The sequence below is a fragment of the Rhinolophus sinicus genome, linkage group LG04 (genome assembly GCF_036562045.2).
Source record: "Rhinolophus sinicus isolate RSC01 linkage group LG04, ASM3656204v1, whole genome shotgun sequence".
Classification (NCBI taxonomy): Eukaryota; Metazoa; Chordata; class Mammalia; order Chiroptera; family Rhinolophidae; genus Rhinolophus; species Rhinolophus sinicus.
In genome coordinates, this window is record NC_133754.1 from 161,817,845 (window position 1) to 161,843,942 (window position 26,098).

Sequence of the window (26,098 nt, forward strand, 5' to 3'; positions counted from 1 at the left end):
CTGCTAAAGCTCTAATGTCTCCTTACGCAGGTAACAGCGATCACTTTTTCTGTCCCCCAGACGCTTAGTGGTTTCAGCATGACCTTTGTTGCCACAGACCTGAATTTACACTTTAGCCACTACCTCTACCATGTCACTCACCAATTTATTTAACTTAAGCTTGTTTCCTTTTGTAAAATATGAGTAACAGTACGTACCCTTTATAGCAGGAGCATGAGATTTAGATAAAAACTATGAAAAGCACCTGGCTTATAGTAAAGACTCAAATATATTCCAACAACTCCCTACATATGCTGAGGTGTCCAAAATCTCTATCTTCCAGTCAAACACCTCTTCCTGATTGTCTCAAATAAACCTCAAATTCACCATATCAAAAAACTAATTCCTTAGTTCTACCATTTGTATTGTCTGTCTCATCTGATAACACCAAGCTAAGCCACAAACTCTCGTCATCTTCTATTGTCCTCATTCTCATACCATATGCCCCAATATGTCACTAAGGGCTAGGGTTCAACCTTCTTAATTTTTATGGAAAGTAAAAGATACTGCTATAGCTTGTTCCCACTATCCTTTAGCTGTAAGTGGACAAGTGAAAATATATGCTCAAAGAGGCTTTTACCTGCTCAGTTATGCGTATAAAGATTGCTGGCACTATTATGTATGCTTCTTCATAAAATTTTAAATCTCTTCTTAAATGCAACCAACAAGAGTGACCTTCTCCAAAGATTTAATCATTCTAGCAACTTATTTAAATAGACTGCAAAATAACTTGGTGAGAAAAAGAAATGCCAAATAAATGAAACTTTACCTGACTCTGTAAGATCTCACTTCTTCTTTTTGATAGATTTTACTGAAAAACTTCAGTAACAAAGTCCGAACTGGAAGGAGAAGGCCCCTCTGCTGATACAATGTATAAACTGCCTTGATGAGAGACTCTGTACCCTCTAAAAACAGAGAAAAACCAACTACATGTGAATAAAAAACGTTTCTTCACCAGCCCCCCAATTCCTCTAAAAGCAAAGAGGTAGTTTTCTGTCTTCCAGTAACAAAGTAGATATTAGCTACAAACTGATGACTATCATGGAATTCCTATAGCAATGGCCTAACATAAAAGCCCAACCAATCCAAGATTACAGTATAAATTTTCCTAAGCGATAACAAAGCTAAATAGGAATAACAAAAATCGGAATATTAAAAAGGTGAATAAGATGGGAATAGGAACCGAATAGGAAAGCTTTGTTTTTGAATGAGAGAATTAGTAAGTCACACTAAAAACTAACTTAATGTGACATAACTTCAAGCTAGAAAAAACGTAAAGAGAAAAGCAGAATTCATTCTACAAGAATCAAGGAAAAAGCTCTGAAATTCTAGTCAAACTAGGTAAGAAGAGGGCATTTCTTCATCACGAGGCTTGATGGCATTTCCTCCTAATAATACCTACCTCCTTTTACAGTAATTCTGTAACCTAGAAGTCTTACCAATTTGCTTCAGAATGGACCTATCCATTGAGAAAGGGATGCTCAGAGCCATAAACAATTTGTGTTCAAGTAGACAGTTCTTTATAATTATGCCAGCTACCTTTTATGGCTTGAAGGTAATTAACTTGACTACATGGAATGTTTGAAAGTTATCCATTTAAAGCTAGACCCTAAATAGCATGCGTAAGAGCTCCTTTCCTAAATAAAGATAAAGCAGCATCACCTACCTCTGTTTGGTTGTATCTCCATTAACCTCCACGATACCCCAAGCAATCTGTTCAGCTGCTTACTATTTAGCCTACAGCCATCTTCAAGGGTCTCTGTCACAAATTTCCTTATCATTTCTATCCAATTGGAATCCTTCTGCAAAGTTGAGGCATTTGCCAGGGAGACCATGATATCAGACAGTGTTAAATTCAGTAAGAGATGATCTACATTATTGGAGAGAATCATGCAATGCTTGATGCTAAAAATAAACAAAGACATACACATCTGTAAGTGCCTGCTTCACTTAGAATACTTAAAATAATCTATTAATAAGTCAAACAGTATTTCCTTCCAGGATAAATTGCCAAGAAGACAGGTATGTAGGTACGATTTAAGACACTGTTTTGTGAATAAACCATTCATTACGGAACGAGAGTTGTTAAGAGGTCATGAATTAGAGTATATACTACTTAGTTCATTACCTAAGTTGTTATTTACACAAAAAGTAAGGGCCCCTGTAACACTGCTTGGTAATCTTAGAAGTATTTGGAGATAAGAAGACTTGAAAATCTCAACACACAAAGATTTTTTTTTTTTTAAGCAGATACTAATATTTGATGGAGATCACAGCCGAACTTGGCTCTGCTTCTAACTAATCATGACTTAACAGAATCACTAACTTCTCCTGACCTGTTTCCTTACATGTGAAATAAGGAGACTGGTCCAGATAAGCACTGTTCTGAAATAACATGATCTTGTAATTCACATATAAAAATCAGTTGTTTCTAGCCAAATTAAACACATTTCTTCAAAATTGAAAGAAATTTCAAAAAAACCTCAAAATAGAATACCTTCATAAAAACAGTATTTGCAACTCAGACTAGACTCATTTCAGACTATAGTGTATTCAACAGCACTGCCTATTTATTTCATGTTTAGAAAAACGTAAAGTTGATTAAAGTAAAAAATATCTCAAACTGAACCAATTTTAAAGGCAAATGTTAATCCTGGATTAAGCCTGAACAAGGAAGGACATCTTGGTTTCCGACAAATACACGGAAACCACAAATACATGGGGAAGGAAATAAAAGAAATTTGGTGTTATTACAGCATCAAATGTAGGGCTAGGAGTGATAAATGAACCTAGAGAGGTAAAATGGGGCCAGATTACAAAGAGGTGGAGGTTAAGGACACTGAAATTAATTCCATAGGCATAGCAGTAACATGACTGAAAACGTCTTTCAGATGGATGATTCTGTGGATGGAACAGGAAATACGAGTTATAAGACTATAAGCAAAGAAGCAGGTATACAGGTATTGTAGCAATCCAGGCAAGAGATGACAAGTGCAAGAACCAGGGTCAATGCTGGCATGGACTGGGAAAACGGGGGACATTTAGGAAGAATAAAAATTAGCTGGATTTGAAGTTTGCTTAAATGTATACATGTATGTGAGTTTTGGGATGGTGGGTATTGGAAGACTCAAGGGCTCTACACTGGTGACTGGGTTAATGAAAATGATATAGAAGAGAGAGGAGCAGTGATCCAGAAAATTAATTCTACTTTTGATATGTTGAGCTTAAAGTGTCTCTGGTATAAAGTCAGGCAGGGAAGGCAAACAGACAACTCAACGTACAAGTCTGATAACTGAAGGCAGAAGTCGGAGCTATTTAATAGAATTACCCATATGACCATTCCTACCTCCAAAAGAAGCTGGGAAATCTAGTATGCCCAGCTAAAAACTGGGAATTCTATCATTAAGAAAGGTGAGACTGAAAACTGGGCCAGATGACTAGCAATCTGCCATAAACCCAAAATTACTACTAGATTATTTGCCAAACTGCTCAGCACCCAAAACCAAGGCACATTCTAAACTAACTAAACCACCCAAAAACTGAATTGCAGTATTTCTTCACCACAGGTAGAGCTTTCCAAGATTTACCCTAAGCAGATTTATCTCAAGCAGCATAATCTATTACTATCTAAAAGGCCTCAATGAACATTGCAAACTTGGGAAAATTCATTCTGCTCCTCCAATAACTTATACAAAAATTGAAAGACGAAACATACCAATTGTCAATTCTGAGGGAGGCAGGCCTCTGGGAAAACTCCGATTATCAGTAATGATAGTGTAAGTAATAAGAACTAATCCCCTTTCTGAAAAGAACTTGAAAAGCTAGATGCAATTCTTTTTAAATAGTCTCTAAAAGCATTCAAGAGCTAATAAGATAATGAACATTTACTGGGCCCCAAAATCTGGGAAAAAGCGAAATCCCAGCACTCAAGGATTAGGCATAAGGGCAATTGCCAATCCGAAAGAAAAAGCTGCAAACTGCAATAACCTTTCAGTGCACTCGGGAAAGTCAAAGCCAAGGTCCTGCCAAACATGAGGACTTTAGTACATTATCCCTACTTCACCCTTAAAGGCTTCTTCTCTCCCAGAGTAAAGGTGAACTAGAAGTAAAAATAGCTCTTACATAAAAATCAATCCCAGTTTAGTATCATCCCAGCAATTTAAGTAACAATTCTTCCCAACTAGATACTATATAGATTCAGTGCAACTCCAATCAAAATCCCAGCAAGCTATGTTATCAACAAACTGATTCTAAAATCTGTAACAAAAGGCAAAAAACCTAGAATACCCATCACAAGACTGAAGCAGAACAAAGTTAGAGGACTCATACTACCTAATTTCTATAGGAAGTATGACTTACTATAGTCATAGTAAGTTGTACAGTAAGACTTACTACACAACTACAGTAATCAAGGCAGCATAGTATTGGTGAAAGAACACACATCTGATAATTAAAAAAAGAGCTCCAAAATAGACCCACAAAAATATAGTCAACTGGTTTTAGACTAAGGATCAAAAGCAATTCAATGGAGAAAACATAGTCTTTTCAACAAATGTTGCTGGGAACAGTTGGCCAGAAATTCTAGAACTGAAAAACGTAGAAAATAAATTCAATGGATTTGTGTTTAACGACAATTGAACAAAACTAAAGAATTAAAATCTGAAAGATATGATAAAAGAGAAATAGGTAGAAGATTCAGTAAATAGTACACATTAATTAGAGTCTTTAAAGGAAAAAAGAGAAATGGGACTTCAATGTTTTAAAAAATGACAATTTTTTTAAAGACATTTCACTCAAGATCTCAGATTTACTAAGTCCACTGAATCCCAAAGAGAATAAAAAACAAAACCACAATTGGATACAGCATTGCGAAACTGCAGAAAACAAAAGACAAGGAGAAAAATGTTAAGGGGAGAAAAAACAGGTAACTTTTAAAGTAGCAACAGTTAGACTCATAGCTGACTTCTTGGCACAACAATGAAAACCAGGAGAGAGTAAAGTGTAATTGGCAGTGTGCTTAAAGAAAACTGCCAGACCTAGAGTATGACGCAGTACTAGACTGCTATGCTCTGCTAAAACATCCTTTAGAAATGAAGGAGAAATATTATTAAAAAAAAAAAACTCCAGCAGACTTAAATGATCCCAGATGGATGGACAGAGATATATGAAAAAAATGAAAAGCAATAAAGGAGGAAATACATGGCTAGAACTCAGGTGGTAGATACAAGTTCTCCAAAATATTAATTTTTGCTTGGACACTCAAATTTTATCATTGGCTCAGATATTATCGGTGGTTTTCCTGGAATTGAAAGGCTTACTTTATTCATTTTTGAGAAAATATCTGCCAAATACCCAAGTCTGAATAACCTGTTCATCTGTTAGTCACTGTTTCACATTTAAATCACCATGTCCAATACAGGAAAATACTCACAAATAGAATAATCACACTAGTGTATTTCCTTCAGACAACCATCATTCTTTGGTATCTAGCTGAAATACTTTATGCACACAGAATATTAAAAATATGTGTTCTCAAGGGTCACGCCTTAATAAAATTAGCAATTTTCACTGCTTTATTAAGGACATTTTTAAGTGAAAGTGGCATGTTCTTTTAAACTATCAGTGCAAGGTGGTGAAGCATACAATGTCTATTAGTACTGTTTTGGTGTCACTGCCTTAATCATGCTAAGATACCAGCAGTTTTACCCACCATTGTCTTTGTACCATCAGTGCAAATGTCAGAATAGTGAAAAAGGCAAATAATACCTTAATATAACTGTGAAAATAGTTCTCACCTTGTGCACCAAGGGTCACAGACCACACTCCTTTAGAACTGCTACCTTAGATAAATGGCTTAAGAGTAAGCTGGCTAACATGGGGGAGGGAGGGATGAACAGGCAGAGCACAGAACATTTTTAGGACAGTGAAACTATCCTATATGATACTATCACAGTGGATACATGTCATTATACACATCAAAACTCATAGAATGTATACTAAGAATGAACCCTAATGTAAACTGTGAACTCTGGCTGATGACGTGTCAGTGTAAGCAATGTATGACTCCACTGTGGGTGTGGATGCTGACAGCGAGGGAGGCTGCGCATCTGCGGAAGCTGGAGTACGTTGGAACTCTGTACTTTTTGCTCAATTTTACTATGAACCTAAAACTGCTCTAAAAAAATAAAGACTATTAAAAAACAAGAATGAAATGCTGGTATATACTACAACATGAATAAACCCTGAAGACATTATGCTAAGTGAAATTAAGCCAGACACTAAAGGATAAATATTGTATGATTCTTACACGAGACACTAGAATTGTCAAATTAATAGAGACAGAAAGTAGAACAGTGCTTCCCGGGAAAATAGGAGGCGGAGAACATGGGGAATTATTGTTTAATAAGTAGAGTTTCAGTTTGGGAAGATGAGAAAGTTCTGGAGATGGCTGGTGGTGATGTGATGATTGCACAACATACTGAATGCCACTGAACTGTGCACTTAAAAATGGTTACAATGGTAAATTCCGTGTTATGTATATTTTACCACAATAAAAGTAAATATCCTTTTTTAACCCTGTATTTCAACACATGAAAAAATTTAGACATGAGGTAAAAATTTAACTGCGGGTACATTCGTAAGTGTGAAGACCACTGGCCCAGACCACTGTTGGCTCCACTGACTTGAACTTACGTTGCCCTCCACAGGCTTTCTGCTCAGTGTTCAATGCACTTCCTTAGGAAGTACAAGAGCAGCCTATAGTCCCTAAAAATGAATCGCAGGGGAACCTTATGGAGAATTAGTTACCCTACCAATCCATTTTTACTAAAAATTCCACAATTTCACCATCTCAGCTCTTTCATCAAGTTAACGCTTTTCACCTTTTCCATCTTGGCACAAATCACTTGATCAGGGCAGCCTTCCCTAGGACTCTACTCCCCTCCCCGCCATGAAAGATCAGGACCAGCTCCCTATTATATACTCTTTTGTTACCCTAATCTCTTCCTTCATTAACTTTACCACAGTTGGTCACTGATTAAAGAATCAAAGAAGTAAATGTCTCCCTTATTAGACTATAATCCACAAGAACTGGCACTCTACCTATATCCTTTACCAATAAATGCTCAGCAAGTACTATACCAAGTGCCTTGCACGTATTACGGTGTTTTCCCGAAAATAAGACCTAGCCGGACGATCAGCTCTAATGCATCTTTTGGAGCAAAAATTTTACTATAAGACTGGGTCTTATATAATATAATAAATATAATACAATATAATATAATACAATACAATACCAGGTCTTATATTAATTTTTGCTCCAAAAGACACATTATAGCTGATTGTCTGACTAGGTCTTCCTTTTGGGGAAACACGGTATGAGTCCAATAAATTTGCTGAATAATGATGGTACACCCATATACTACTGGATAATTTACTTGTATTTAATGGTCTACCAAATTCCAAACATCCTAACCATGATTTACTCTCATTTTGATGAAAATTACATATGGAACCTCTTACTAAAAAAAAAAAAAAAGAAAAGAAAAAACACACACATACAATTCTATTCAGGAGTTCAAAGACTTTCTGAAACTTATTTATGGACCTGATTAAAAAATTTTGCTCTAGTAAGCAATTATATGTGGGGGGAAAAACATCTTGTTCAAGAAAGTATCTCCCGATTTGACTCTGTCCTCTCCATCTCCAGTTACTCCATAAATTAATCTCTCTAAAACATACTTTTGATATCCAACCAAAAGTCTTCAATGCCAAAAGGATCAAAGCTGCAAGATAAATGAATTTCAACGACAAGAAATTACTTTCCGCATCAAGGCTAGTGAACCGCAGAAACCAGATTTGACCCAGATCTGCCCGATGCTCTCCCTTACCCTAATCCTATAGCTACCTTGTAGGGTATCTGCTCCGGGTAGTATTTCTCATCCCTTGCTCCATTTCTGCCTTCTAAAATCATATTCATGCCCATTACTCTTCAATACAGCTTGTCTGTTTATCCTAACAAGGATCTGTCTCTTCCTATGAATTCCTATAACACTTCTTGCATACTAACATTTATATATTGCCTTACGTTATATATGTAAATTCACTTTTCCTCCTGTCAGTTTTTGAGCTCTTGTTTCTCAGCTTCAAACCCAACCTTCTACCCTCTGCTCCATGAACCTGGGGCTGGGACTCTGAGCCACATTTTTTTCTTTTGCAGCTGGTTTCTTTTTAGGCTATGCCAATAAGGGGGTAATAGAAAAAACTAAAAAGCTATAGGAGGAAGAAGGGATGCTCTCCTTTCTGTTTGCTGCCTAGTTCTGCGTTTGCTTCAGCTTTTGCTGCTGGGGCAACCCAACAACTCTTTTTCAGGCTAGCAGCAGTTCATTCTAGTAGCCACAGCTGATTCCACTTGGCAGTTTTTCTGACACAGCATGAGCATCAATCCTCACATCCCTAAGAAACACCAGCACCAGCCAGCCAGAACCTCCTCTGCAGAATTCTGGAGCCCAGCTCCATGGGGTCCCTCTTCTGATCTCAAAGACATTAGCACCAGCTGAGGACCAATCGCTTCTCCAGAGGTTTGAGTTTTGGCTTCTCATGGCCTTTCCTCCAGACTTCCTCCCCTGTTCTGTTCTCCGAGTCCTAGAGATAGTAGCCACTTCCTGCAATTGCTACCTCCATAGTATCTTACTGTTACCTTGTCTTTTCAGTTCATACCTAGTTAGCAATTTTTATATTAAATTCTGTTAAAATCACTGATGTGGTTTCTGCCTCCTGACTGGGCAATGGCACACTCTTTTGCCAATTTTATGGTTTTTTTTTTTTTTTTTACTGATTTTATAAAATCGCTCAGGAGAACAAGGAGTATACCTTAAGACATCTGACTATCTCTACCATGCTACTTTGTTTATAGTAAGCATCCAAAATAAATGTTTGGTAAATGAATGAAAAGCTCATCTCCCTGTGACACTGCCTTATCACTTCTGAGCATATCCTGTGAACCCTGCTCAAACAGCCTCATTGATTCTCTAGGCACTTTCTTCCTGTTGGCAACTTTAAGAATCTTTTAACAGACTTTAAGGTCCTTTCAAGTGTTTGCTCCCTTGAGGGAACTGCAGTTAGTGCTCTAGCTTGTACCTACCTAGCTTATCAAATTTTACTAGATAACTTGTTTTTAGGTTATCTGCTCTCAGTTGATGTAAACATTTTAAATAGTTTCAAGGTTTACATTTTGTTAACTCCATCTTCTAATCCAAAACCCTTTCTTTCTGCTTATTTTAGACAAGAAAACTATTTTTCTCCAATTCTCATTCTTCCTTCAGGCTATGTTACTGATAACACACTAATACTGATATTAGTTTCAGCTGATATATGAGAGCAACACTAGACGACTTTAAGAAACTCTCTTGCTCAGAGATAATTACACAGTGCCTCTCCCAAAGAAACCACCCACCTCAGCAAATTTTATTAAATTCGTATTTACATAATTTTTGACACTCATTTAGCACAAAACAGTCACTTTACAGATTTCAAAAAAACAAAAATTTTTTTTAAAAGTGAAAACACATAAAAAATTAAACCAAAGTCCCAAGGCGTAAAGTGACTTGTATAAGATCAGCCAAACTACTGCTTTCATTTTTATTTCACAAAATCTAGATATAAACACCGTGTAGAAAGTCCTAAGTTAAGGCTAATTATTTTCTGATAATTTCAGGTTAACCACTTCTCAAGTCTATACAGTGACAAAGAATCACGATACCTTTTATTCATCTCTTTCCTTCTGTGCTTGGTTATTTCTTTTAAGGCATATGGAAAATGACTCATAAAATGGTGTTTGAAATCAATAAGATAATTCTTTCGAAGCCACGACTCCTATTAAAATAAGCAAAGATTAGAAAAACCTACTAGACACCATTTAAAAATAACCAATAAAACTTTAAGCAGAAATTTGATAACCTGTCAATATTCAACTGTAAATTTACCATTATACTACCTCTTCTGCTTTGACATAGTATGTATACAAATTTTAAAACCAGAATAAACTGTTAGGACATCCAATTTTCACCCACAGATCTTTTTGGCGTTTAAATAATTACTTTTACTTGCATTTATTTACTGTTTAAGAGAAAAAGGGAGAACGCAATGAGCTTCTCTAGCGTTCTTCAGCAGTATTTGTGAATGTATCATTTTCTCCTACTTGAAATAGTCTAATTCCAGATTACAACACTCTTATTTCCTCCTATCCAGAGGACCAACCATTCCATTTTGCCAGGGACTGAGGAGTTTCTTGGGATGTGAGACTTGAGGTGCTAAAATAGCAAGTCACCGCACAGCTTCCTGGTATCCTTTACTGGATTCTTCTCTTCTTCCTGGCCTATAGACTCAACATCTCCTGGTGGATTTCTAATAGGCACCTTACATTTAACATAAATAAAATGAACTGTCATTTAGACCACAACACATTAATCCTTGCTCCTCTTTCCTTCACTATGCACACCAGCAGTCCAGCTGGCTTTACCAGAATCCAGCTGCTTCTCACCACTTTAACCACTAGCTGCTATTCTACTCCAAACCACCTTTATCGCTTACTTAGGTTACTGGTCTTAACTGGTCTCCCTGCTTTTCCTCTTGCCCCACAAGTCAATTCTCTACAAAGCAGCCAGAATCATGATTAAAACATAAATCATGCTTCAAAATAATACAGGAAAGGAGAAAGAGAACAGGTGTGTAGGTAGAGCAAGGCTGGTCATCCATGGGATGGATGGTCTGAGTTTGGGCTCCACAATTTTGTTAGAGCTGGATGGTGAGCACATGTGAGTTCATTAATGTTCTATTTGTAAATTCAACATATTACAGTTAAATAAACATAATTCAGATCAAACTCCTCTGCTCAAAACCATCCGATGCTTTTCACCACACTCAGGTTAAAATCCAAATTCCTTACCATGGACCACAGGGTCCCACATGGTCTGGCCACGGTCACTTTTTCTCCCTCATCTACCATTTTCCAAGTACGTCACTTGCACAGGCCTTCCTGCCACTCCTCAAATATGTCTAACTTGTTCTCACTTCAGGGCCTTTGCACTTGCTGTTCCCTATGCCTAGAAGGCTCTTCCCATAGGACTTCACAAGACTTGCTCCTTCATTGACATTCAAATGTCATGAAAGCATTTCCTGACCACCTATTTTAAATAGCTCCCCTCACTCTGTTCCAGCACATAGTCTGTCTTTACCTTGCTTTATTTTCATCTTTCTCCCTAGTACTGACGTTATATATTTGTGTACCATATATCAACCCACCAGAAAGTAAGTACTGTGAAGGCAAGCCCTTTATCAGTCATGTTTCTCGGCATTCCCAAAACCTAGACCAGCACCTGGCACATTGTAGAGCAGTGCTATTCAACAGACCATTCTGCAATGATGGAATCGTTCTCTGTTGTCCAGTAAGTAGCCACTAGTCACATGCTGCTGAACACTTAAAATGTGGCTAGTGTGACTGAAGAATTGAATCTGAATTAATTTAAATAGCCACATTTACAGATGATCAATACATCTTTGACAAATGATTGTACATGGTTTCATAAACTCTAATCCTCATGGGAAAAAGACAACAGCTATGTAAGACATATAGACAAAAAAGTAGCAAGTATTAAATACAAAGCTAAGGGGCAGCCTGTTGGTTAGAGCGCAGTGCTCTTAACAACAAGGTTCCCGGTATGATCCCCACATGGGCCACTGTGAGCTGCGCCCTCCACAACTAGATTGAAACAACTACTTGACTTGGAGCTGATGGGTCCTGAAAAAAACACACTTAAATAAAAGTTAAAAAAAAAATACAAAGCTAAGACACAACAAAATTTCTATAGTGTATAACTATAATACTGACCCTAAGGCTATTAACACAAGAGCATAAAAACCCAAGTAAATTAAAAAGTTAATGTTAAACTGTATTTCACTTCTAAAACTACCTATACATTAAGGATATACATACTGTATCAGAAATAAGCAAACTCAGCTCAGTAAGGATCTGAGTCCTCAGGCACTGCAAATAAGAGTAAATGTACCCTGAGATTTCTTTTCAAAGCAGAGATCAAAGATTGTAAACTCCTAACAAGGATTTTAAAAAATACTACTTGAATAAAAATGAAATGTCTCAACTGTGTAACAAATACTAACAAACTAAATGCATTTAGCAAAACCTAAAAGCAGTCAGTGATTCGAAGATTGCACCTTGGATTAGGATTCCAATTCATTAATAGCAAACCTGTACATTTTCCAAGAGAAAAAAGCCACAATTCAGCCTGTAGTACATGACTTGAGTTTAAGGCCAAGGAATGCCATTTCATTCTTCCTAAAGTTTGAGCTGTTACAGTCATCCAATATTTTATACTAAGCTATAACTGAAGATGAATGAGAAAAGGGAACGGACAGTGGTAACAAAAAATAAACTAAAATGAATTTTCACGTCACTTTATACAATATACATATGTATACTATGTCTCTAACATATCCAGTTACTATAGTTCAACATAATAATTTGCTAAGGTAAATTAGAGAATTCTGCCAGTGGGTGCTTTTAAATATCATTCCTAATTAAATTAACACCCCGCCCCCCCCCAGTTTATTTCAACTTCACACAGTATTCCAATTTAGTATTCTACACAGCCTTCAACAATCTAAGCAGAAGTCTTCTGAACTTAGTATCTCATGTTAATAAACGCTAATAAATATAGTCGTGTTATAATAGCACAGAATAATTCTAAAGCATACTTTAAATATCCATAAAATTAAGGCAGTGTTTAGATCCTTTGTCAGTGTTACGTGCATGAGATGAACCAAAAGCAGCACAATTAATGAATTTGCATTTGGTCCTACCAAATACTATTATTAAAGCAATAATAAACATCAGTGCCAATAAGTAACCAAACACCAAAATGCTTAGAATTTTTATTTCTCAGCTTTCTAAAAATGAAGGAAAGACTAGGTGCATGCTGAATATCATTACTTTTCATCTCTGGCTTAGCCTTTCAGTTGAAAATAGATCTACTCAAGACCGGAAATAATTATACTTTTCTAAGAAACTGTATGTATTATTACTGTCACTAGCCTACATCACAGATTAACTGCCATAAAGGACAAGGTTTGCTTTTGTAAAATCATACACTATACCTCTAACCATGATCAATTTCTTGCCAATGTATGCAATGAATCATAAGAAATGCTCAAAATACCACCCTATTTGAAAAAACAATTCATCAAACATCCCTACAGATGGGTAGTTAACAGAAATAGAGCAAGCTCTTAAGCACACACCTTAGTATGATTACATAATGCTTTTCAAGATGATCAAATACTATTTTTAATTTATCCCTAGTCTTATTTTATATCGCACACAAACTCAATGTAAACTTCGGCTTGAAATAAAATAATTAAAACCAAAACACTGCCTCATCAGTTTTATTATACATATGTTGGCAAGTTCAAGGTTTCACACTTGCCTAGTCAAAAGTCCTTGCAAGAATTCTTCTACAAACCAGATGGTTCGCTTTAAAGTATTGTTCCTGCAGCTGCCCTTGTTAAGTGTGCTACCATATTAATTTAACACCAATTGCTCTTAGAGCTTGTTCTTCCTTACTTGTACCATGCACTACAGATTATATTCGCTATAACACAACACTTAAAAAAAGATGCCAACATTCAATTCTCCCCAAACAGCAGGTTAAATTTACTCATTAAGAAACATGTCTTTACTACCAGCTTTCTAGTAAAAAACTATTTGACTTAGAATTCACTTTGGTTAACTTCACTCACACCCTACCTAAACTACAGCTTACCTGCAGTAAAGGTAACTTTTAGAAATGTTTTCTGACCTGACATCCTTTATCAAAAGAAAAGCATACACTAACCAAATTTGTGTGCAGCTTCTTTTCTAAAACACAGCAGTTTAAAAACAGCTCAGGGTTGGTTATGAGCTCTTCAGTTTGGTTCATTTCTGCTAAACTTGGCTGTGTGGCACAAACTGGAAGACACTACTTAATAAGCAACGTTTTTAATCCTATAAGAGGCCTCCAGAAACTACAATGTTCCTACATAATCACCCTGCCATAATCAACAAATTGTAACCTTATTGTGAATTATAGCTGATGAAAACAAATGAAACCAAGCACATTAAGTTATACATTTAACTTTCAATTTTTAAAAAAATATTCAGGTAATCTCACAAAACTGTTTTAATTTGTAGTATGGGGCAAAAGAAAGAAACAAGTTTACAGTTAAACCCTGGGAACTTTTTGGAAAATGCACAACCAATTAATAGTAATATGCTAACATCTAATCCACCTATTTATGATAAAAGGCATTACTAAGAAAATAAAGAACCCATTAGTTCTCACCAATTTATGGGTTTCATCATGTTGTTTAGAGAGTTTCCATAGAAGGGAAATAATGTTAAGAACTTGCTGCATAACCTGCAGTGGCTCTCGTTCTATACCATTTCCAACAGAAGCAGCTAGTTGTGGAGGCACAGCTTCAATCCAACACTCAATTAACAATGGAATTATTATCTCAATAAATCCTTTCAAATTTTCAGTAGATGACAGGCCTTCATCCACACTGCCTAGTCCTCCAACCAGGTACCTAATAAGGAAGGGTAAGAATGAAAAAAAATTCAATGCTTAAAAATTGTTATTCCTTGCTTAATGTAAATCTTAAATATAAAGTACCAGTAAAATGAAGTACCATGAATTGATAATTACATTGATCAAGACTAGTAAGAAAAATAAAATTCTAAGATGACAAAGCCGAGAGACTATCAAGTTTTACTTCTCATTAGGCTTTGCTAGAAATGAGTAAGTTAATATACTTTCAAATGACTCCTCCCATCAGTAAATAAAACCAAATCATGGGTAACTATATGAAAACGATGAAAGACAACTGCATGTCTTCCCATCATTAGCCATCAATGGTCAGCAGTTATAATTCAATATAGGAAAACTGAGTGTGGACATAACTGAAATCCTTCTTACCGTAGCCTGAACTGTGAACTGACATTTGGCTGTGAACCCCCATTTTCATAAACCTGGATGTGTTGCTGGTCGTTGGCATGTTCCTTCCAGTTGATAAAAATGGAGTTGCTAGTGGCATGGTTATTTTCTTTTTGTTCCTGAAGTCCTTCACTTTCTCTCAACCTACTGGATCCATCTGCCAAGGCCTGAAGGAATTTACTTAGTCTCACTAAGACTTTCAGCCTCCACTGCTGAGAAGTGAGTCTCCGATTAGGATTTACAGAAAGTATCCAGGACTGGGATCTGTCTCTATTTATCAGTCCTTTGGACAGCTGCTGATGAGAAATAAGTTCTACAAAATTCTTAAGCAATATACTGCTACGGCCAGTAATTAGAGCTGGGTACTGTTCCAGCAGAATGTCCAAAACTTTTAAAGAGTCCTCCTGAATTCCTTCAGTAATGTGAGTCATGGCACTAGAGAGATGGGCACTTACCAAAGGAAAAAATGGAGAAATTTGTTCAGCTCGTATTTGGGGGGCCAGGAATTGAAGAAGTTGAACTGCTGCTAATCGTACATTAGCATCTTTATCTGTAAACACAGCAGCCACTTCACTTAATATGTTTGAAAGGTGTGCATCAATTATAAATGGGTACTGAGACAAAAGGTCTTTAAGTCCAAGAAGAGCACTTTGCTTAACCCCAGCATTGTAGTGATGCATCTGTGATAGCAAATCCTATAAATAAATGTAAAAATACAGGTTTTAGGTATACATACACATACACACACACACTTATATATATACACACACACATACACATTATATCATTTTCAAATAAAAATGCTAACAAAAACTATGCCAGTAAACACACTCCTTGGGGAAACTGCTTCAGTATTTCCAAATGTTACTTAGCTTTTATTAAGATCAGAAACACAGTTTTATCTTTAAAATAGTTTTAGCTTAATAAAAACATCACATAATTTTCAGTTAGAATTTTGTTTTTGAAAATAACCTGCATGCAGGCTTAGGCATGATATCATTTAGAATGACAGTGATCACCATCACTATTTAAAGACCTACTATGTACCAAACATATGTTAGGTGCATTTATATACCCAACAGGCCTTTTCTGCCTATTTTAAATAGTTTTTCAGTTTGTGTATGTATTTTATTCAGAGTATAACATTTGACAACTTTATTTGTAGAATAATTTACGTAATCCGTGGGGAAAAACAATGACTGCCAATACCTTTTCGGTATTATTTAACCTTTGGAGCTTAAAAGCAAAACTGAAAAATGTATATGCCCACAGAGTTGTTCACTAATATTTGTAACAGCATTATTCATAAAAGTCATAAAGAGAACAACCAAATGTCCATCAACTGATGAGTAATAAAACTCATGATGAGTAATAAAACTTCAGTGACATACCTTGTACTAAAACACTATTTGACAACACAAAGAAATGAAATACTGCTCTGATACATGCTATAACATGGATGAACCTCAAAAACATGCTAAGTGAAAAACCAGTAACAAAATACCAGGTATTGTTTGATTCCATTTATATGAAATGCCCAGAAGAAGCAAATCTATACAAATATAAAGTAGATTAGTGGCTGCCTAGAGTTGAGGGTAAGGAATGGGGCATCACTTCTAATAGGTATAGAGCTTCTTTCTGAAGTTATTAAAAACGTTCTAAAATTAGATCACTATGATAGCAGCATAACTGTAAATATTTTAAACAATGAATTGTACACTTTATATGGGTGAATTTTATCATGTGTAAATTACATTTCAATAAAATTGTTAAATTTTTAAGCAAAACTATTGCTCAAACATCAATTAACTTCACAGATTTACTATGAACTTGTAATAAGCTACGTGCTATGAGGGTTCAAAAATGAGGAAGACAGTATCTTATCTCAATGAGCTACAAAAACAGCTGGAAAACTGAAACAGCAAAAACCTGACACATTAAACACATCAAAAAGTTAAACACAAGATATTTCCAGATGATATATTAAATCATCAAATAAGTACACAAGGGAGAAATCACTGTGGATTTAGTTGAGCGAGTCTTTCTGGAGGAGATGGGAAAGCTGCAGTGGCAACATCATATTTGGGTAACAGATGAATTCCAAACTTCAACTATAGATAAATCCTAAGAGTTAAAACAACTTTTCATAAAAAACATTCTAGATGATTTCAAAGAAAATCTAACTTTATCAAAACAATATGATTTACCTTTATGTTAAGTTTTCTATTGTTTGTTGGAAGTGTTCCATCCTCTTTGAGTTGCTCAGGCAGATGTATAGTCTTTGTTTTAAAGTTTGTAACAGTAGCATTTTCTAACTTGGGCTTCTTTTTACCAACTTTTAGTTTCACTTTTTGAAAATCATCTTGGCGTTTTCTTTTTTTGGTCATTCTTGAATGCTAAACGAAAATAATTTATTTTAAAAATGGATAAAGACAAATGATAAAAGAATAAAGAAAGTATTTTCCAACATTTACATTACTCTACCATGTATTCAAAGATAATGAATCAAGAATCAAAACCAATAGTGACTATACTAAAGGATGAAAACATTAAATGGAAAATACCTTTGTGAAGTGCCAAAAAAAAGATCAGTTTAGCCAAGATTGTAAAGAGGAATCATTAACAATAAGGCAACCGGCTTGCCACTGATTTGTCAAGGTTTCTTAGCCATGGAACCTTGTGTCAAGCAATGTGCTAAATGGAAAGCTTTTGAAAAACTTTGAGGGGGTAGGGACTCAGAGGGTGAGTTGGAAAGCAGCACAGAGTTGCTAGAGATATACCTTCTATCTAGTGGGAAGCTCCCGGCCCTTAGAATTCCCCCCAAAGGAACCTCTAACAAAACAAAGTTTGAAAACCAATGTTATTATTAATGCGGTCTGTAATAGGACAAGTTTCATGAACCTAAGCGGGATGCTGAAAAAATGGGTAAGAATCAGATATGCAAGCAAGGAGAATTCACAAGCAAGGAAAATGGTACAGATCAGGAGGAGGGGATAAGCCTATAGACAAAAATGAAGACACCAGCATTTTGAACACCAGAAGTTAAAATTAGATATAAAAACAAAAGTTTCCAAAAAACAGGATTAAAAACAGTATAAAAGGAAATAAAATGTGACAGAGGGATAAGGAACAAGACCAGCTAGGCCACTATTATAATAAATAACTCAGGCACAACCTGGTCAACCTACATCCAAATTTTCCCACTTACACACAAAATCTTTGATCTGTGCCTCCTACCCATTCCCAGGCCACTTCTTAAGTTCTTTATTTCTACCCTAGACTGTTCAATAGTTTTCCCACAGGTATTCTTGCCTTCTCTCTAGTGTCTACTCCGAAGCCCATTTGCTAGTCACCAGAGAGCTCTTTCTAAACACAAATCTGACCAACACGCAGTTTTTCAGGTGCTCCCTTACAGTAAACTAAGCTAGACATATCAGGTACTTCCTAACTTCCTCGCCAGCTTTTTCTTCCTACAAGCTAACTTCTATTTAAAAAATACCCTCCTATACGTAGAACCAGCTCAGCTCTTCTTGAAGCTTTCCACACGCTGCAAGAACAATAAATTCTACCTTCCACTGTACACCCACTGGAGTATGTTTATTACCTCTGGAATAAATAAAACTTCTCCTGGCCTATCATAATTATCCTACGCCCAGCTATTTTTTTTTTTTTTAAGTCACAATGCTATACATAGGAGTACAAAAAATTTGAGTGAAATGAAGGTTTACATTATTGTGAGAGTAATAAAATGGAAGATACAAGACTAAGCAGCTCAAGATCTATGACAATTATGTCCAAACACATGTGACTTCATTAAAGTCCATGGGCTAGGATCTGGCTACACAGATTCTAGAGCCAAACTGATTAGGTTCTTATCCAGACTGCAACTTTCTAGCTGTAGTTAACCACTGTGCTCAGTTTTTACCTACAAAATAGGGATAAAAATACTTCATTATACAGTTGTTATAAGGTAGGATGAAGAGCAAATGAGTTCACTATTTGTAAAACATTCAGAACTGACTGTGCCTAGCACACTGATAAACATACAACCTATAAGCACAAACATGTATATTGTCTTAAAATCTCAGGATTAGTGCATACCAAGCACAATATTAGATGCACTATTTAAATTAACACTCTATTCTCACAAAACCATGTGAAGATAGAACTAAACCCATTTAAAGACGTGGCTTAGGAAGGTTTGTCAGTCCTTTATTAAGGCGTCCAAGAGGGATTCATACACATGACAGAGGTCTGCAAAACCAGCTTTACGTTATCCATACTGGAATTAAGGTGAGCACTGGGAAATTGTGCGGCAAAATGGCTCAATTTATTTCATTCATGCCATTCCCAAGTTTTCATCCCACCCACACCTCTAGTTATCCCAGTCTTAAAAAAAAAAAAAAAAAAAAGTAAAACCTAAAAAGAAGGACCTAATACTCACCTGGCCTCTTTTAATATAAAAATGGCTTTCCTTAATTAAGCAAGCACACTTTTGTGAGCTTTCCCTACAATTTTATTAATAGCTAGTACCAGATATGGAAATAAATCAGAAAAATCAAACGAATTACCCTCCACCCTTCAATCCTCTGTGCTATCTGTTGCCACTAATTACCTGATTACCTGACTGGTGTCTAACACACAGTCTGTCAAAGCTTATGCCATATTATCCATCACTTTGTATTTGTCATACTACTGTTTTCCCTCCGTTTGGAAAATTAAGACGGCTGATGGCCCTTCCTTGACTTTTTTTGAAGCTGGTAAAATTATCTTTATGGTATACAGAGAGCATTTTTATACTAGGAACTCTTAAGTTCTATTAGCAGTTTTTGTTATTTTCACTGAAAATAAAAATTTTCAAGCACAGCAAATCCAACAGTCCGCCTAAGCCACGTCTTACAGTAGCCGGTATTGAACAGAAGGAAGGTACTCCAGTCTCAAGGGCTGAACTCTCTCTCATCACTGGACATCCTGCATAGGTGAACCCCAAAGTTTTAAAACTGAACTCCATGTAATCCAACTGTAGGTCTTCTCATTTCAACAAAAGTGAGATCTTGGCGTATCAGGATTTCAACCTAACCGAATTCCAGCTAATTTGTCTGCCACCTCATTACCCTGATTTCCAAATTCTTTCCCCTCCCCCACCTCCCCCCAAAAAATCAAGGAGAAAGCACGCTGCACCCAGCCTTTGAAAAACACCCTCTCCAACCCTTTACGCTCACGAATTCCCCCAGACTCTACTGAGGGGACCAATCCGAGACACCAGACTTCCATTAATAAAATGCCCCAGGCAGGGGCGACTCGAGAAAACAAACCGGTGGTCGGGTTCTGCTCGGTACAGAGCGCTTAACCCTCCACACCTGGATGGCGAGAGGGCCGATAAGCAGACGGCTGCTCATCCCCACCCCAAGTCTTCGGTCCCGCATCCCAGAATCAAAACCCCGTGGGTTTTCAGAAACTATCGTTGCTTCTACTCCGGTGGACCTCAGTCAGGACCACAGTCGGGGAAGTGGGGCCCAATCAACGCACACCGGCCTGAAAGTCTCTCAGACCTGAAACCGCTCGAACCCGCCCAGTCAGTTGAGGCTCTTCAAATGCCCGCAGGCACCCGCCCCGCGGAGGCTCAGCACCCCAGCCCTGCTCCGCGGGGGGCGGTGGCCGGGCCCCGGGGGAAGGGGGGCGCAGACGGGCCACAGCCGGCCCTGCCCTCCTGGGCCCCCGACGAGGGGGCGATGGCTCCGCACGCAGTCCCATGCCTAGGGCGGGCCTGGCCCCATGGTTGGCGGCTGCTCACCTGAAGGCCCAGCTGGGGCTGGAGCACAGAGGCAGAAAAGAGCGTCCGAACGGAAGCCCACGGAGCGACAGCGTGCCCCACCGGCCACAGGCTCTCGCTCCTGGAGCGTGTTTTCAAATCGCCTCGTCCTCACGCGGCCGCGTCTCCTTCCGCCGCCCGGAAATAGGGCCCCTCCTCCGCCGCGCTGCGCTCACGTGACCTCGGCCCGCAGCCGCGCTCAGGCCGGGAGGCTGGGAGGCGGGAGTGGCAGGCCCCGCCCCCAGGGGGAGAGCGCCCTCACCGGAAGCCCATGGCGCTCCTGGTAGGGGAGGGGGGAGTGCAGGACCTGAGGACAAACGTGAGGATAAAGCTGAGTCCTGGGTCCTGCCCTGACCTTGTCCGACCTGCGTCGGGATATCGTCCAGGTTACAGCTGCTTGACGTCATGCCTTTTCTCCCTACGCTCGACCACGGTTCTTCAGACCTAAAGGCACATTCAAAGAAGAATATAAGTTGAATTGAAAAAGGGAGAAGTTTGGGACTGCAAGGACCATAGAATTCCTGGGGACATTAACCTGGATGGAGCAGTTAAGAATTATTTGACAGAGGGCAAAATACACCTAGTAGCTGGACTCTTAGTCGAGGATTTTCCCTAATATTTCAGTTTCTCAGCATTAAGATTCCTGCTACTGAAATTAAAGGGGCCCAGGGAAATTAAAGGAGATTAAAATGTATAGAAAGGGAATGAGAAAGCAAGGAGAATGGGTCTTTGAAAGATAGCCTTGCGAAAGACTGGCAGTTGGGGGTGGAGAAAAAAGCCCCAGGTATGGATTCAAATTTGTCTCTACAGCCTACCAGATATAAAACTTAGTGAAGTTAACAATGGTATGAGTCTCAGTTACTGGGTAGAGATTCAGAGCAGTGGTTTCTGAGGTACGGAGAGAACCAAGCTCTGGGACTAAGACCGTGACTATTCTGTGATCAGAGATAAAGAGGCAGACCATGATGACCATTTCTCTTTTCCCTGGCAACACACAATAGCCTTCTTTGAATCCACTATAAATAAACATTTGGGAATCATCAGGATTATATGGCATTGTATGGTATTAAAAATCATGAGACTGGATTAGAAGATGAAAGGTTTATTGCCATTCAGACATGTGCCCTGAACTCCAAACTCCTATTTATCAGCTTATTCAACATTTCCGTTGGATATCACTATACATCTCAAGGTCAACGTGTCCAAAATAGAACTCCGGATTTTCCACCTGAAATCAACTCTTCCTCCAGCTTCCTCATCTCAAATAGCAACTCCATCCTTCCAGTCGTTCAAGCCAAAACCTTTGGGGTTTGGGCCGGGCTTCTGTCTTTCACAACTCACATTTAATCCATCAGGAAAAATCTGTTGACTATACCTTCAAACACATCCTGACTTCCACCACTTAACACCACCTCCCTGGCTGCCATCATTATCCAAACCGTCTCATGATCACTGTAGAAGTCCTCTGAATAAGTCTCCCTTCCTCCACCATTGCAGTCTAGTGTCTTCCCCCTACAGTCTAATACCAGCAGAGCAGCTGTGATTCTTTAAAAATCTAAGTCAGGTCAGGTCACTCTTTGGCTTAAAATCCCTCAATAGCTTCCCATTTCATTTGCAGTAAAAGCCAGTATTATTAGGAGGGCCTCAAGGTCTGCTGTATTTTGAGTCCCTTAACCTCCAGGCAGTCCTCCTACCACTGTCTTCTTTTGCACTCTGCTCTAGCCACTCTTGTTTTTTGCCTGTGGCAAAGTGGGCCTGGTGATATAGCTGACAGAAGTGCTGGTGACCTGGCTAAAGGAAGCAGCCCGTCTTCAGCAATAGTCAACTGTTAAGGTAAGGGAATGCAAATCACGTTTTCAAGGAAAAAAAAAAAAAACAAGTTCAGAAATGTTTATGAGAAATCTGATCTTTAAAGATTGGTGAGCAAGTACATTTTGTGTCCTATTTTAAAACACTGTGTGAGCCAAACAAAATACTTATGAGCAGGTTGCCAGTTCACAACCTCTGTTTTAAGATATAAAAAGTATGTACAGGAAGACGGGCTTTTTCCAACTCGAAGTGATGAACTCAATAATTACAAGGATTGTCTGCTTATCTGAGCAGAATAGACCTTTGATAAATAACAAGCATATAACTAATCAAGGTCCTTGACCCATGCCAGAAAAACATGTATAATGAACATGCATTCTAGAATCTGTAGGATATTCCTCCTTCAAAATCTGTACAGTTGGCCACACAAACCACTATATTAGTTTCCTGGGGCTACTGAAACAAAATACCACAAAGTAGTGGCTTAAACAACAGAAACCTATTGGCTCTCAGTTCTGGGGACTAGAAATCTAAAATCAAGGTGTTAGCGGGGTTGGTTCCTTCTGAGAGTTCTGAGGGAGAATCTTTTGCAGGTTTCTCTCCTAGCTCCTGGCAGCCCTAGATATTCTTTGGCTTGTAGGAGGCATTCTCTCTGTGTGTCTTCCCTCTGTGTGTGTCTGTATCCAAATTTCCTCTTTTTTTAAGGATACCAGTTGTATTAGACCCCACCCTAATGACCTCATTGTAACTTGACTACCTCTGTAGAGACCCTATCTCCAAATAAGTTCACCTTCTTCAGGGGTTAGGACTTCAACATATCTATTTAGAGGAACACAATTCAAACCATAACAGCTGCTAAGATCCGTGTCCAGAAATGCCTGTATTTCACCATCTGAACATCCTCTCCTTTTTGTCTATGCTCGGAAGCATCCCAAGATTCTAGGTTAAGAAACTTACTACTACACAGTCTAGTTAACATTTGCAGCTTGTCTTTTTATACTGGGCTTCCAATTAATATTTGACTTGGAAATAGGGTACCACTGCTAAAACAATTGAAACCCTGTTAATCAAATACACTTGACTTTATAATGCCAAGGCAAATAATAAAACAATAAACATATTAAACTGAATCTTACCTTATCTTTCAGAGCTATTACTAACACAAAAAGCAGAGATTCTTTGAAGAAAGATGAAAAGGATGAGTTGACATTTGGTACTATAACCAGGGACAAAAATTCAAATCATTCTCTGGGAATTGATTGATATGACATATGAAAATTACTTGGCACACTGTCTTGAGCATCGTTAAGTCCTCCAAAAATGACAACAAATATCACTATTGATGATGTGTCATTGGGCCCTATTCATACAAAATGAAACTTTTAGTCAGGTTTCTTAGATAAAGTAACAAGAAAGCAGTTCTGCCTTTAAATTAAAAGGAATTTATTTAGAAAATATTGAGTAATATGAATGGCCAGGAAGACTGCCCATCCAAGCTTGGAAAAAGACAACAAGGAAGGAGATCAGCCGATAGCCAGCAGTACAACCACCATTACACCACAAAATCAATCCAAAACATAAAAATGGGAAATGAGGAAGTGAAATTATCTCAATTTGTAGATATGATTGTATACCTGAAAAAATATCAACTAAAAACTACTACAAACAATAAGAATTCAGAAAGTGTAAGGCAATATGAAATTAACATTTAGAAGTCAATACACTTCACATACAAAATCAATAACCAGTTAGACATACGATGGAAAAGAAGGCCCCATTTACAATAGCAGCCAGAACAGATAAATTTCCTAGGATTGAATAAAAAATCCTAAAGATGTTGATTCTCCCTAAATTAATTGGTAAATTGAATGAGATCTGAATAAATATGTCAACAGGTTTTTTCCTAGACCTACAACAAGCTGATTAAAATTTGTATATGAATAATTAAACAAGCAATAATGGCCAACAAAATTTTGAAAAAGAAAAGGAATGTGGGGGAGGGGGAGTCAGCCCTATTAGATATGAAAATATAAAACTTCAAAAATTCAAAATGTGATTTTGGCATATAGAATAGACAAACCAATGGAACAAAATACAAAGTCTAGAAATAGAACCAAAGAAATATAAGAATTTAGTATATTGCAAAGATGACATCTCATCTCAATGGTATAAAGATAAATGGTTTACACAAATTAGGAGCCATATGGAAAAAGATAATGTTGGGGCCATACTTCACATATTACATTAAAAGACATAAATTTAAAAAACAAATCCATAAATGTCCCAGAAAACAAAATGGGTGAATTATTTTATGATTTTGGACTTCTACTAGAACTTAAAATTTAAATGCTCGGAAAAAAAGTTTTAAAAATTTGATTACAGGCTTTTCCCAAACCTTTTAGAAATTTTCTGCATGGCCAAAAAAAACTGAAGTCAAAAGACATGACAATTTTGGAAAAAATATTTTCAACTCATTTCACAGCTAAAGGATTAATTGTGCTAATAAATAAAGAACTCCTAGAAACAAAGAAAAAAAGATCAAGTACTTGGTAGAAAAATGTTTATTTCCAGACAGTTTACAGAAAAAGAAATACAAATCACCCTACGTAAAAGATATTCAACCTGACTCACAAAAAGAGAAATTCAAAGTAAGAGATCATTTATGGTCAGAAATTTATTTTTTTTAATATTACCTCAAAAATTTTAAGACAATAAATTACACACACACAAAGCTACGCTATAATTATGATTAGTTTCTGAAAACAATGGGTGAGTAAACATGAGTCCCACCAAGTAGTTCAATAGTTCTCCATAGTTTTGAAATTCTAAGATTAATTTTTAATTTTTTCACATGTGAACAATTGTTTTTTCTTACTTTTATGAATTCTATAAAATAAATAATGAGCCTGGAATTTTCTTACTGTGTTTATAGTAGACGTATTCCTAACTCAGTTGCTACAATTTACTTTTAATATAAAACACAGAATACAAACACACTAAATATGAGAGAATGATAATAACATATAGGGAAACAGGCATTCCCACTGGTGGAAGGGATAAACTGGTGCTTTTCAGGAAGACACTTTTCAATATGCAGTAAAAAGCTAAAAAAGTGGACTTCCACTAGTAGACATCTATTCTAAAGAAATAACCAAATATGTAAGTAAAGATTTATGTATAAAAAATGTACAAGAATGTTTATCCCATCAATGTTTACAGAGTGAAAAATCAGAAACAATCTAAATGTCCAGCGGTTAAGGAATGAGTACATAAAGTACAACAAATCCTTAAGAAAATATGTACTAAAACCTTTTAAAATCATATTTTTAAAGAATATTTAAGGTTATGGGGAAAACTTCAGTGGAAAAATTGGACAAAAAAGTAGACCAGAGGA

The 26,098-nt window shown here is 37.2% G+C and overlaps 1 protein-coding gene across 2 annotated transcripts in view; it reads right to left on the bottom strand.

The window, feature by feature from the left end:
- Positions 1 to 21,073, bottom strand: part of TEX10 (testis expressed 10) — a 42,225-nt gene extending 21,152 nt beyond the window's left edge. For both annotated transcript variants that reach the window (XM_019729233.2, XM_019729232.2), the window contains exons 1-7: positions 20,878 to 21,073; positions 17,291 to 17,479; positions 15,066 to 15,778; positions 14,433 to 14,676; positions 9,800 to 9,912; positions 1,706 to 1,944; positions 809 to 944 (exon numbers count right to left, since the gene is read on the bottom strand). In XM_019729233.2, the coding sequence (XP_019584792.2) occupies positions 809 to 944; positions 1,706 to 1,944; positions 9,800 to 9,912; positions 14,433 to 14,676; positions 15,066 to 15,778; positions 17,291 to 17,470 (1,625 nt within the window). In that variant the 5' untranslated portion in view covers positions 17,471 to 17,479; positions 20,878 to 21,073. The remainder of the gene's footprint in view (positions 1 to 808; positions 945 to 1,705; positions 1,945 to 9,799; positions 9,913 to 14,432; positions 14,677 to 15,065; positions 15,779 to 17,290; positions 17,480 to 20,877) is intronic.
- Positions 21,074 to 26,098: the final 5,025 nt, after the last annotated feature.